Raw genomic sequence first — 15,598 nt, forward strand, 5'->3', positions numbered from 1 at the left:
ATCTCTGAAGAGACTGTAAATCTGAAAATCTGGAAAGATATATAAAATTGCATTCGAACAGACAAAGATATATACAAAAATTTATTGGACCAAGTCAAAGCTGCCCAAATGAGATTGTAGGAAAAGGTGAAATGTCCAAGTAACTTAGCCGAAGACACAAATTTCACATGTCACATTCGCCAAAGTTATGTCTAAAGATTTACACCATCCCGTTAAGGGAACGCACAGGTGAAATTACTAAATCTTACAGTTTTCATTTTTTTTTCTCAAAGACAAAGGACACTAGAATAAAATTATGTGACACGTTTCCTTATTAAGATGAAATAAATGGCAGGAATTTTTTCAACGTGATTTTCTTTAATTTTCGACGTGTGGAACCATTTATACATTAATTAATTAATTTATATATAAATGGTTCCACACGTCGAAAATTAAAGAAAATCACGTTGAAAAAAATCCCTGCCCTTTATTACATCTTAATAAGAAAACGTGTCACATAATCTTATTCTGGTGTCCTTGGTCTTTGAGAAAAAAAATGAAAACTGTAAGATTTAGTAATTTCACCTGTGCGTTCCCTTAAAGAATCTTAAATGACATTGACACAAGTGAATTTGAAATATTTGGAATACACACTGTTGTGTAGTGTTTCAGTAATATAAAATATAATGAATTGTATGTAATTAAATTATGAATGTATCAATAACTACAGACTTTCCTGTGCATTGTTAGTAATTATAAGATAAGTAAGTTTTATGTTAGTTTCTGGTTTATATGTATCACCTGACTAACCCCTAAAATCATACCAATTTACAGTATATTTGATGGATGATGAAAATTTTCCTGGTAGGCAGTGTAATACTGTATTCGTTTACGTCAAGGAATTTCTATAGCCTAATTAAACATTTTTATCGTGCTTTAAGTTTCGAATGAAACGCAATACGTTTAACAGTAATTTAAATTTCGAATAAAGTGTTTCAAAATAACGTTTTGATCGCTATTTCCACTTGTAGACTCTCCACACATATGGAGAGGGAACTAGGTGGAACAGCACTTCTCGTCTCAAGAGCCCTTCGACTGCAAAGTGGCATGCAGTCGAAATAATCAGAAAAAAATCCAGTATGTTATTGTAGGATACATCATGAACAATGTCCCCAGCATAATCAAATCACGTGAACAGCAATACCATAATATCTGTTATCGTATTGTAACTTTAGTTCTACATTTAACCACACACCCGTCAACAATGCGACTTTTATTCTTAATGATTCACCTTCAACAATGGGTATTCCACTCAACACAGCAACACAGTAGTCGTTATTGCACTCCACACGACGACAATGACAATACACGTGTATTATTGAGAAGAACAACAATGTACTCCTAATTTCAACTAATGTTCACAAGCACTATGTTCAGAACGAAACTGTCAGTTCTCAGTTCACAGTTCGTTCACCTTGGCTAGTTCTTCTAGCTCACTGTTCAAGTTTACTGCACATCGAACCCAGGTCTTTCGGATACGCCGCTCTCGCCTGGACGCTGCCACAGTTACGGACCCACTCAACTTCACTGCATGTCGAACTCAAGACTTCTAGCAACGTCGCCGCTGTCCAAGATAAGACTTGAAGGCTGACTGAAGACTAACTCACTTACTTCCGAAGACTGCTCTCTCTTTTATTACTAAGCCGTAACATCTCGAATCTCCGATTCGCGTGGCTTTCCGAACGTTCGGGAGGGATACGATTGTAGATGTCCCCCCCTGCTCTCTCCGCTCCGCGCAGTCACCATAGTGTTCTTTCCCCTCGCTCTGTGTCGCGCTACAAAGCCTACCGAAGTTATAGTTCCGTTTCCCCGCGCGTTTCTTTTCGCTGGATGCGCGCGCACACTTCCGAGGCAACCAGTCGCGACCAGAACGTTCCAGACGGGTACCACAGTATGTTACATATTAGAATACTTGAAGTCAATATATGTCTTATTTTAGAATAATTATTTTAGTTATTTTTCTGCTTAATACTACTTGTGAGAAACAGCGACGTAACATCTCACTATAATAGTAGCAAACGAGAACGTTAATGTTAACACATTTTTCGTTTAACAATCCACCGTCACTTTGCTCCAATTTATTTGCTGTAAAGAGTTACTTTCAGCAAACGTTTCGAGTTTATTCTCAATTATATGTTCTCAGATTTTCGTGCATTTTGTTCAACACTAACGCTGAAAATTGTGAACTAATTTTGTCACGTAGAGTAAACAAATGTCTGAAATTCATTCGTGAAGTTATAAAAGCATCGTCAATAACGTGTTTTTTCCAAGGTGTTCATTTCGTCCGGAATGAAAATTTATGAAGAACTTGCTCCTGTTGCTGTCAAGTGTATGAATGTGGACAAATATGAGTTCATGCACCGACTACAAATTCACCGGCATTTCGCTCTTCCTTGCTCTGTTTACAGTTTTTTTTGCAGAGAGTTTTATTTAATGACTGAATATAGTAGAACCACAGTCTAGTATATACAGTCACGAAGCTTGAGTTTATGAGGGTGCTAGGAACAATAGACAGTGCAGGTACTATTTCGCATTCTCTGTAATGAGGCGATCGTAGCGATCCTAGCGGTTAGCAACTATCTATGGGTGCATATTTACTACGTATTGGGCTTCGTGACTGTATATACTAGACTGTGGTAGAACTTCAGCCTGCAATACACACTATTCGGGATTGAGTCCCGGTCATTCCTGGGGTTTTGACGTAGAATACGTCTTTGTCCACACCTAGTATGGGGCACCGTGCTGGCGGATCGGGTTTAACGAAAAAGGGTGAGATTTGAAACACCTTTAGCTCGGCGTGTAACCTATAGTCGGAGGAGAACAGCAGTGGTATTACGCTGTAGGGCGAGGACGTACGCGTGCTCAGATAGCCAGTGAAATCCGGTTGCGAAAGCCAGCTACAACGGCTGGGGGATCATCGTGGTATCCACACGATACCTCCAGTCTGGTTGGATGATCGTCCACCTCTGCTTCGTCATGTGGACGTGAGGCAAGCAGCCGGCTTGTCGATCTGGACCCTTCATGGACAGCATCACCACGGATTATTATTATTATTATAATTATTATTATTATTATTATTATTATTATTATTATTATTATTATTATTATTATTATTATTATTATTATTAGTGTTATTAATAGCGTTGCCGACTGTCAATTTATTCAGGATGACATTAATTCATTTACCAATTGATCAGTTGATAACGGGATGATGATTAATGAATCCAAAACTTACGTAATATCATTTTCAAGGAAAACCTCTACACTAAAATATAATTATCAACTAAAAAATGTATTAATTAACAGAAAAGATTGTATTAGAGATCTCGGTGTATTAGTTGACAATAAATAATATTTTCACAACCACATTGATTATATTTATAACCATGCAATAAGAATGTTAGGAATAATTCGGTCAATTACTTATTCTTTTTCAACACCTGACTCTCTTTTAATACTATACTACACATTAGTGAGATCGAAACTCGAATATGTATATGTAGTTTGGAACTCTATTACCAGTTCTGATTCGGCAAAACTGGAAAATATTCAAAGGAAATTTATTTCATTATGTTCGTACCGATTCCTGCCTAATAACTCGGGAGTATAACTATGTTAAAAATGCGGGCACTTTAAATGTAGAAGCCTGTATGCCAGACGCCATGATCTGGATTACTTATTCTTATGTAAGGTCCTTAAAGGTGACATTAATTGTCAATCTTTCTTAAACAGTGTCAGCCTTCGTATTCCAGTCTCCAGATGTATTAAACATGCTAACTTACATACAGGCGATTTCGATCCATTCAATGTATAGAAGTATTAGAATATGGCAATGTCTTTGCTAATATTATTTGCATAATCTTTATACACAAATTGGTAGTACGAATCAACTTCTTTCCCTAAAATTTATAGTTTTAATTCTTGTAAATTAATTATTGTAATCTATGTTTTTTTATTCTTATTGAATTTGGTATTCCCAAGAAACTAGTTCGATTAATTAAAATGTGTCTCAGTGAAACATACAGCAGAGTCCGTATAGGTCAGTTTCTATCTGATGCTTTTCCAATTCACTGCGGGCTAAAGCAGGGAGATGCACTATCACCTTTACTTTTTAACTTCGCTTTAGAATATGCCATTAGGAAAGTTCAGGATAACACAAAGGGTTGGAGTTGAACGGGCTACATCAGCTTCTTGTCTATGCAGATGACGTGAATATGTTAGGAGAAAATACACAAACGGTTAGGGAAAACACGGAAATTTTACTTGAAGCAAGTAAAGCGATCGGTTTGGAAGTAAATCCCGAAAAGACAAAGTATATGATTATGTCTCGTGACGGGAATATTGTACGAAATGGAAATATAAATATTGGAGATTTATCCTTCGAAGAGGTGGAAAAATTCAAATATCTTGGAGCAACAGTAACAAATATAAATGACACTCTGGAGGAAATTAAACGCAGAATAAATATGGGAAATGCGTGTTATTATTCGGTTGAGAAGCTCTTATCATCCAGTCTGCTGTCCAAAAATCTGAGAGTTAGAATTTATAAAACAGTTATATTACCGGTTCTTCTATATGGCTGTGAAACTTGGACTCTCACTCTGAGAGAGGAACATAGGTTAAGGGTGTTTGAGAATAAGGTGCTTAGGAAAATATTTGGGGCTAAGCGGGATGAAGTTACAGGAGAATGGAGAAAGTTACACAACACAGGACTGCACGCATTGTATTCTTCACCTGACATAATTAGGAACTTGAAATCCAGACGTTTGAGATGGGCAGGGCATGTAGCACGTATGGGCGAATCCAGAAATGCATATAGAGTGTTAGTTGGGAGACCGGAGGGAAAAAACCTTTAGGGAGGCCGAGACGTAGATGGGAGGATAATATTAAAATGGATTTGAGGGAGGTTGGGTATGATGATAGAGACTGGCTTAATCTTGCACAGGATAGGGACCGATGGCGGGCTTATGTGAGGGCGGCAATGAACCTTCGGGTTCCTTAAAAGCCATTTGTAAGTAAGTAAGTAAGTAATCTATGTTCTTTATTTTGTTTTAACTACTTAATCTATACTAATAATAAATCTGTAGCCGAAATTTTTCTGGTAATTTTCGATTTTCCAAAAATAATTGGTCCTAACATATATAACTAACCACTCTAAAACCGAAAATCGCTTTTTTGAAATTTTTGTTTGTATGTCTGTCTGTCTGTCTGTCTGTCTGTCTGTCTGTCTGTATGTTTGTTACCTTTTCACGCGATAATGGCTGAACCGATTTCGATGAAAATTGGAATATAAATTAAGTTCGTTGTAACTTAGATTATAGGCTATATGGCATTCGAAATACATTATTTAAAAGGGGGGTTATAAGGGGGCCTGAATTAAATAAATCGAAATATCTCGCTTATTATTGATTTTTCTGAAATATATTACATAACAAAAGTTTCTTTAAAATAATTTGCGATAAGTTTTATTCCTAAAAAATTTTGGTAGGACTGATATTTAATGAGATAAATGAGTTTTAAAATTAAAGTAACTGCAATCTAAGGCGGTGTATTGAAATAAAAAACAAATGACTTCGTCTATAAGGGGCCTTGGACACAACAATCGAAAGCTATGAAACATAGCCTACAGACAATGTTTCTGTGTTTGTATGAAGTAATATCAGGAGCTAAATTAACCGATTTGTATAATTAATTATTATTTCATCCTTGGAAAGTGTAGTTTCTCTGGATGGACATAATGCTATAATGTTATTACAGTAAGTTCTGAGTGAATTGAGGACAGGTAAGATTAAAATAGCTTCTTATGCACAGAAAACTTGATAGGTTATTCTGTATATTCATTTCCTGTATTTCTTATAATAATGTTTATGAACATATTCATTTTTATCTCAGAGAATTAACGAACAACAAGAGTGTATTGATTTAGTATGCAGTAATAGTACGTTAGCTTAGCAATCCATTATTTTATAATTCAAATTTTAACTACGCTCAATTGAATCATGTTAAAATACATAAAATACATATGCAATAAATGCAATGCAAAAAAATTGGGTAATGAGCCAAGCAGATTATGTTGCGCTGTTGTAAAAGTTGTTCCTCCTGAGATTCAAGAGCTCCCACAACAAATTAAAAACTTTCTAATTCGAGTACATCCGCTATCAACACACTTTTTCATAATATAATAATTATAATATAAACATAATAATAAATCTGTAGCCAAAATTTTTCTGTTAATTTTCGCTTTTCCAAAAATAATTGGTAATAACAATTAAGAAACATGTTAAAGGAATTGTCATTGCACCAAATGAGTGGTCTCTGGATCAGAATGATCGCATTTTAATATTTTAAATACAATTTAAATTAAGTAACATATTAAACGATTTATCCTTCTATCAAACACGAATGTTCCCTGGATCAAATGTCCTATTTTAATTATGTAATTAACTAATTACTTTATATTTATTTCTAACGGGTGCAGCGGAGCGCACGGGTACGGCTAGTTTGTACTATAGTTGTTAATTTTAATGTATTAATTATGTCACTGTGCTGGACTTTTATTGGCCGATGGCTGTTGTTCAGCACATAAATATCAATAAATAAATAATAAATAAATAAATTTTATTATTATTATTATTATTATTATTATTATTATTATTATTATTATTATTATTATTATAAATGTCCACATCTACAGGTTGGAAGTGAAATAATCCTGCAGATTGAAAGAGTTGAAAGAGTACACCGACAGGGTCCACTTAAGTTAATATAAAATCTATGTTACGTTTTGTGATTAAATGCACGGTTAATTAGAAAATTGAGTTAGATGTTTCAGCAGTCTGGCAATATAGCCGGTAACTTATTGCTCTTTCTTCTCGTAATACAGGTGTAAGAGGTCAACGAACTCAGGTCTGTCTGCCTTAGTAAGCTACCTCCCATTTCCAGGGAGGCTACAATGTTGCAAGCTGTTCGCATCGGTCAGTAGCTTCAAATTAGTGGTTCTTAAAATAAATTTACACGAAAACCGTCCACGATATTTAAATACTCCAGCGGGATAAATATTTTTTTCTGTTAATATGGACAAAAATCATGATCCTACTCGCAATAGTTACCGTATAGGAGGATGTTAAATATTTGGGAAGGAAAATCTGTTTTTCATAAAACTATGAATTTTCCACCAATATGGCATTGTATCTTTTTGTTACATACAAAATGAGCTATTCGCTCTGAAAATCTGCTAGGTTATTTCACTTCCATTCTTTACATCCTCTACATTCTGATTTAGAAGACTGTGACGTTATTATTATTATTATTATTATTATTATTATTATTATTATTATTGATTTTGTGGAAACAATTAATCATATGAACCAACGTGTAAATGAAATTGAAAATTTTCGATTATTCGTTTATTCTCTAATGTAAGATAAGCTGAAAATAGTAAACAGGAAGTGAAATGTATCCATAAAGAACTATATGAATTACTGTTCAAGATATTTTAGAACATTTTAAAATTTTGTCACGCCTTTATTTTACGTTTCTAGAAGAACTTGTAGGGTGCTATTCATAGACATTACGCAACACGCGCTACGAGCGTACTAAGCTAGCCCCGGCTATCCACTGGTTACTAGTACAAGAATTCAAATCATATCCTATCGCTAACACTGGTTTATGAATTCGAAAAACGCTGATAATCCACCGAAAGTCCGCGCTGAAAATGTCTATGAATACGGCCCTAAGTATTAAATGGACGGAGTTATGCAATAACAGACCAAGCGCCAAAAATCTGTTTCGAGATATTGGCCATTGAAATAAAGTTTTTTTTATAAAACATTTTACGCAAGGAGTATTATGACATTCGTACTATTACAAACAATAGCACAAATAATAACAAAAAAGGCTAACCGAATTTTGTTAAGAGACTAGTAGGCCTAGTTGAATTAATATTTAAAAGATAATAAATAAATTAATTTTATGCAGTAAACGAATTTTTGCTTATAAATGGCAGCAAAATTCAGATATCGCATTCTTGATTTTTTTTTTAGTTAAATTAGTCTGCCATCAACAGATTTGTGCAAATATCTCCCTTTTTTCAAATTATCTGTTTGTCCATTTTATTTATTTTATTGGATTACTTTACGATGCTGTATCAACGTCTAAGTTATTTAGCGTCTGAATGAAATGAAGGTGACAATGCCGGTGAAATGAGTCCGGGGTCCAGCACCGAAAGTTACCCAGTATTTGCTCGTATTGGGTTGAGGGAAAACCCCGGAAAAAACCTCAACCAGGTAACTTGCCCCGACCGGGATTCGAATCCAGGCCACATGGTTTCGCGGCCAGACGCGCTGACCGTTACTCCACAGGTATGGACCTGTTAGTCTATTACCAACGCGTAAATGAAATTGAAAATTTTGGATTATTCGTTTATTCTCTAATGTAAGATAAGCTGAAAATTGTAAAAAGGAAGTGAAATGTAAGTTATCCATAAAGAACTATATGAATTACTACTCAAGATATTTTAGAACATTTTAAAATTTTGTCATGCCTTTATTTTACATTTCTAGAAGAACTTTAAATGTTAATTGGACGGAGTTACGCAATAACAGACCAAGCGCCAAAAATCTGTTTCCAGATATTGACCATTGAAATAAATCTGTTTTTTTATATAAAACATTTTATGCAAGAAGTATTATAACATTCGTACTATTACAAAAATAGCACAAATAATAACAAAAAAGGCTAACAGAATTTTATTAAGAGACTAGTAGTTGAATTAATATTTAAAAGATAATAAATAAATTAATTTTATGCAGTAAACGAATTTTTGCTTATAAATGGCAGCAAAATTCAGATATCGCATTCTTGATTTTTTTAGTTATATTAGCCTACCATCAACAGATCTGTGCAAAATCTCCTTTTTTTGGGTTATTTTACGACGCTGTATCAAAATCTAGGTTATTTAGCGTCTGAATGAAATGAAGGTGACAGTGCGGTGAAATGAGTCCGGGGTCCAGCACCGAAAGTCACCCAGCATTTGCTCGTATTGAGTTGAGGGAAAACCCCGGAAAAAACCTCAACCAGGTAACTTGCTCCGTCCGGGATTCGAACCCGGGCCACCTTGTTTCGCGGCCAGACGCACTGACCGTTACTCCACAGGTGTGGACCTGTTAGTCTATTATAGCGTAACTCCGTCAAAATATTTGAATAGTATTTTGATATTTATTATAATATAGTTCACAGAAAAAAGTACATACATATGAGCCGTTCAGAGCAGAAGTGGTGTAAGTAAAAAATGGGTAATGAGGGTTAAAGTAAACATTCTGTAAAATACAGCGCAAAGTACCGGTAGTACTTAATATTGAATTTATTTAAACTATTAGTAGTCAATGGATAGCACGAAGGACATATTAATTGCTACTTTGCGCTGTACTTTGCAGAATTTTTACTTTAAACCTCATTACCCAATTTTGACTTACACCACTTCTGCTCTGAACGACTCATAAAATCATTGAAAACTTACGTTTACACACTTTATAATTTTACATATAGATATACAATTTTAATACAATTTATAAAATTAAATATTATTTTAATATAAGTTGTTTTATTTTGCACTTGCATCTAGCCGTCTAAATATTGTAAGCTTGCAGGTTTGTTTTCTCCCCGAGCATATCCTGAAATAGAAACATGAAATCAAGTTTCCTTGGCTATAAACGCCACTTACTGGAACAGTCAATAACGTGAATGTGATTTTGACCCTCTGCGTGTAGCCTATATTTTCTGCGCCTTGCAAGAGGCGATAAAACATGGCATCCTTACGTGATACACTTCCTGTGTTGCGTGTTGCAGCATCCCGCTGGAGTTTCGGGATGGAGCGCTACGGTACAGTCAATGTCAGATGTTCGACCGCAACTACTCGTCCATGTTGGTGAATGTGGAGACCGAAGAAGATCTGGACCGTCTGGAGCAGCAAGTGTCGGCAAGCAATCTCTCTCACAGCACCGTTGCTTGCGTACATGGCTGGAACTTCGACTACACACAGTACGCAACGACTATAGTCACGGAGGTAAGAAAGGGTTATGTTATTTATGTGAAATGCAAAAGATTTCTAAGGAATGATTAGTTTTTTTTTCCTAGAACGGTGTAAAAATAGATACAGGGTGAGTCAGGAGGAAAGGTACATGGTATGAGGGGTGATATGGGTGATTCTGAACAAAAAAAAAATTATATGAACATATGGCCTGTTCTTAACAGTATCTGACGTACAGCTGTTTGAAAATTACGAGAGTCAATCTCATATCCTTCAACAGCACTCACATGCGAACGCAACCAAAACGACATTAAGTTGTAGTAGGATCAATGAAATGAATCCTGGGCATTGGATCTGTCGCGGTGGAGTCATTTATTGGCCACCGAGGTCACCCGATCTTACTCCATTGGATTACTGTGTTTGAAGTTGGATTAAGAGCGAAGTCTACAAGCGAAAAGTGGAAACGAGGGAGGAAATTCTCGCTCGCATTTTACATGCTTGTGCTCAAGTAAAGGAATGTCCGAATTAGTCCAGATTAGAAACACATTAGCTGTCTACAAGAGCTGCAAAGTGCATTGAAGTTGACAGTGGACTTTTTGAACGTGTTCTGTAAAGAAAAATGCACAATTAAACATAACATAAGGAACAGTGTTTTAATTTAATATCACCTGCACTTTTCCCGTTCCTCATTGTTTTCATTAGTTTTCTCTGAAACCGTTAAGAAAAGGACTATGTTCATATAAACTTTTGTTGTTCGGAATCACCAATATTATCAACCCTCAAACCATGTACCTTTCCTCCTGATTCATCCTGTAGATTCATAAAAATAGTGCAGCAAATTCGCATTCATTGTGCTCTTTTGGTAGTACGTAAATTGCTATAAATCAAGGACGGGGAACTCGTATTGTAAACAGAACAGTCGTCATGAGTACCTGCATACAACAGTAACTGTATCAGTAGAAGCTAAGCCCTCTAAGAGAGGCTGTTCTCTGTCTCTGCATAAATTAATGTTCAACACTTCATTACTGACTTATAACGAGATCGTCGATAGACAAAGTAGGTGGAATTAATCAGGGTTTGAGCTAGAAAGTAAATAATTGTCGCAAAAATGCACAAAAGAAAAATTATATTTGTGCAAATTGCGAAATGCTTGCGCAGTAATATAAATAATTGTGCAGAAAGATAAAATTAATAGAGTATGCAGAAACAAAAAGTTGTGTAATTTGTTTCTTGTAGTTTTATAAATTTCAATTCATTTTACCACACTTTAGATATAGTTATGTAAGTAAATCATTAGACGTAGGTATGTTTAGAATCAATTACTGCTGAATTTACATCACATTAAAGTACATTATTTTATGGGCACTCTAAACATTGGAATTTTTTCCTAGTGGGGCCTTCAATATTTATTGTTAGCAAAGCGCTACCTCTTTTTGCTGGAAGGTGTTTCCTAATTCCAATTCTTACAAGATTCATGCAACTAAATGCTCGCTTACAATTCACAGTATGCGATGGAATTATATAAATCAATTGGAAGAAATTGTTGACTCTAAACTTACATGAATTGCACCAAGTCTTTTAAATCAATTCCTGAACATCTATTGCTCAATACCTTTTTGAACATTGCCCATGCCATTAGCATTTAATTTAAATTCAGGTCAGTTCAAACACATCTCTGATTTCATTTTTTCCATCTTCGTTCCTGAAGTCCAATGTGGTTGTCGCATTTTTGCACATTTACATTCAAAGTTTGTTGCATTTTTAGAATTCGAGTAACAAAATGCAACAAAGTAATGTGACTGTGACTTAAACCCCGGAATTATTTACGAACAAATTTTATTTATGTGTATTGCCCGAGTATTCAGATTTCTGTACCATCATTTCATTTCTTCTGTAAGATGCGCACAAGTATTACCACTGATGAAAGAAGCTGTTGGTAATATCTACAGGTTTAACTTTCTGACAGCATCAACTCATAACTCTTTGGTCGATATTGCCTTTTTTCCCTACTTGACCAAATAGAAGTCGCGCGAGCAGCCAATCAAGTACTTATATATGCAAGCGCGTCGTACACTTAAAAACCCCAATAATTCTTAACCTTTTAGCCTCGGGACAAAGTACGGTCCCTAGCAGTAAAGTTATACTTATACAAGCAAACTTGCATTATATTTAGCGATTTTGAGCGATTAGGATTACTAATTACCGTTTACTCATTGTTTGGGTAGGATGAAATATCTCAAATTTTACTTGAACAGAAATTTTGAAAATTTTCTTATTTTCATTTTCTTTCATGGTTTCTTTGGTACATTGGTTTTGGTTAGTGTGCTATAGACTGTACTTTTATACTACTGTATTTCTTCCTACATAGACATTAATTTTGTGACATTCATGAACGTGGTGCACTTAAAGCACGATGCCACAAATTTGATAGTTGAGTCTTTCATTGCCCGTAGGGTCATGGATTTTCCCTAATTCTTCTGGCTGCACTATCGCCTGAAGACGATTTAACGACTAACACAAACCATTACAAAGATGTGGTCCTTTCTTCTTGAGTGTAAAGACGACAGATCGAGGGTTCAGAATGACAAGGTTCTAGCTAGTGTTTAGTAAATTTTACAGGAGAGAATTTTAAAAGTTTGTTCGTTAAGAAAATCAATGCAGATAAAAACGTTTTCAAACTAACTTCATCACTCAAAATATAATCAACATATAATTTATCTGGTAGATAGCTGCGAAGTAGCAGAATTCAATGCAACAAAAATTTCAATTTTGCTAAAAATGTCAGATAGAACCTTACATTCTGACTCCGCGAAATACATAGGACTTACATTCCTGCTGTTACTGATGCCATTTTTCTGTGTATATACGTGATCCATAAACTCTCGCTATCCTGTAGATTTTTCTTCTATTCCTGTTTGTAAGTAAGATAAGTTTAGAAATATGATGCTATTCTATAATGTTTATGGGACCTGGGTAGTCTGAAATATAAATTTAAAATTTTACATCATACATATGATATTTTCAGATATATTTTGGTTTTTAGATTACCTTCTACCTCATATACTTGATTTCGCAAACAATTTTAAACCTGAAAATAATTAATTAAATTTAAGTTAAAAACATAGGTATTTAGAAAATTTTCTCTCAGAAATTCTTTGCGCTACAGGTTCCTAAAAATTGAAGCATATTTCGAATGCAGTTGACTATACCCCTTGTCGCCACTTTCATCACATTATGAATATTTATACAATAGAAAGAAATTATTTTCCATTGTGAAAAAATTATTTAAAAAATTTCATATATTTTTCCACTTTTCTAGCCGTAAAACCTATAATAATTTTAATAACCTTGTGAAAGTTGCCATGCTTCTTCACTAGGAGTATGAAAAATTTCAGCCTCCTAGCCTTAGTAGTTTCGGAGTAATATGTTCCTGAAATATCCATATTTTCAATTTAAACTTAATTAATATTTTTCAGGTTTAAAAATGTTTATAAAATCAAGTATATGAGTTATAAACGTCCTTACTTATTTACTTACTTGCTGGCTTTTAAGGAACTCGAAGGTTCATTGCCGCCCTCACACAAGCCCGCCACTGGTCCCTATCCTGAGCAAGATTAATCCAGTCTCTATCATCATATCCCACCTCCCTCAAATCCATTTTAATATTATCTTCCCATCTACGTCTCGGTCTCCCCAAAGGCCTTTTCCCTCCGGACCTCCAACTAACACTCTATATGCATTTCTGGATTCGCCCTTACGTGCTACATGCCCTGTCCATCTCAAACGTCTGGATTTAATGTTCCTAATTATGTCAGGAAAGGAATACAATGCGTGCAGTTCTGTGTTGTGCAACTTTCTCCATTGTCCTGTAACTTCATCCCTCTTAGCCCGAAATATTTTTCTAATCACCTTATTCTCAAACACCCTTAACCTGTGTTCCTCTCTCAAAGTGAGAGTCAAAGCTTCACAACCATAAAGAACAACCGGTAATATAACTATTTTATAAATTCTAATTTCAGTTTTCTTGACAGCAGACTGGATGATAAAAGCTCCTCAACCGAAAAATAACAGGCATTTCCCATATTATGAGCTATTAAGATAATCTAAAAATTAAAATATACCTGAACATGTTTTGTGTATGCTTTGAATATTGTAAATTGATAGATTCAAAAGTTAATAAGTTATTTTAATATTAAGTTGTTCTTAAGTTAAGTTATTTTTCAATAAATTCTTATCTTATCGATAGCTATCACATCTTGTTCTGATCATTAAACTTTTAAAAATGTTATTGTGCATATTTCTAACATTAAATTACATTTTCTTTCTTTCTTGTTCATTTGATTTGATTAATAAGTTATATTATTAAGTTAGTTTTAAGTTAAGTTATTTTTAATAAATTCTTATCATGTCAATAGCTAACACAGCTGGTTGCAGATTATTACATTTAAAAAAAATATTATGCATATTTTTAACATTAATTACATTTTCTTGTTTTTTGTTCATTTGAATTCATTAGGATGCCGATATTTTAAATAAGATTTGGACGGCTATCAATAAGATGATACTACTAGCAAAATATCTTCACTTATACACAACAGCCATACGGTCAGACTACACAGTCCCTTTAAATTCTAACTTCTTTTTCATATTTCAGTTTCAAAACCTCATTAAATAAAATACTATTGGCATTATTGTTATTACAATAGAACCTATTATTTTTTTCTTGACTATTTTCTCAGTGATATTCAATGGAACTCACATGGAGTTTCTTTCTGACATATCCACATCTTCCCTGATCACGCAATGCCATCTCTACCACGAACCTAAGTAATTACATTTCAGAAGTTCGAACTCATCTCTTTTTTATTTTTCTTGATATACTCTATTGAAGTGGACGTCCATTCCTCTCGCTGGAGACTCCAGTTAAAATCTCAGGAGAGATCAGGGATATTTGTAGCGAACAAAGATAGAACTGGCAAAGTTTAGTATAGGACTGCCAGTTCCGTAGCTGTTACTCCACCATATTTCCATAAATCACAATTGAACAGCAAACATCTATTAATATCTCACAAAACTGACTCCTATCGGATTCGCCCAGCAACCATTTTTTGTGTCATAATGGCAAAAAATGTACAAGATATGTTTAAGATACATAGACTTAGGAGTTAAGCAAAGAGATGACAGGAAGGCAACCGTGAAAAACGTTAGATGTTCGAAAACTGAAGCTTGACTGTAATGCAATCAACCACAGTTTTCAAGCTGTCTGTGGACCTGATATCGAATTTTTATTATAACCTCCAATTTCAAGACAATTTCACAGGCAGATAGGGAAATAAGTAGGTTCTAAGGGAGCTATCCTGCGCCGTAGCATCTTAGTCTAAGCCTATAAGGCAGCCCTGGACAAAAGAGGGGGAATGAAAGGGACGGAGAACCCGCTAATGTTCTTTTCGCTTACACCGCCTTGTAAGCAAACGCACAGTAAGGCTCTGTATATCAGTGGTGGATTTTAGACGACCAGCGAGAGCCGAAAGT

At 34.8% G+C, this 15,598-nt stretch overlaps 1 protein-coding gene across 1 annotated transcript in view; it reads left to right on the plus strand.

Annotated features, from left to right (window-relative positions):
• The window catches only part of LOC138713707 (beta-alanine transporter-like), a 1,405,169-nt gene that overhangs the window by 561,913 nt on the left and 827,658 nt on the right, over positions 1-15,598 (plus strand). Inside the window, exon 3 of the mRNA XM_069846007.1 lies at positions 9,886-10,102. Coding sequence (XP_069702108.1) covers positions 9,886-10,102 — 217 coding nt within the window. The remainder of the gene's footprint in view (positions 1-9,885; positions 10,103-15,598) is intronic.

This window comes from Periplaneta americana, chromosome 14 (genome assembly GCF_040183065.1).
Source record: "Periplaneta americana isolate PAMFEO1 chromosome 14, P.americana_PAMFEO1_priV1, whole genome shotgun sequence".
NCBI lineage: Eukaryota > Metazoa > Arthropoda > Insecta > Blattodea > Blattidae > Periplaneta > Periplaneta americana.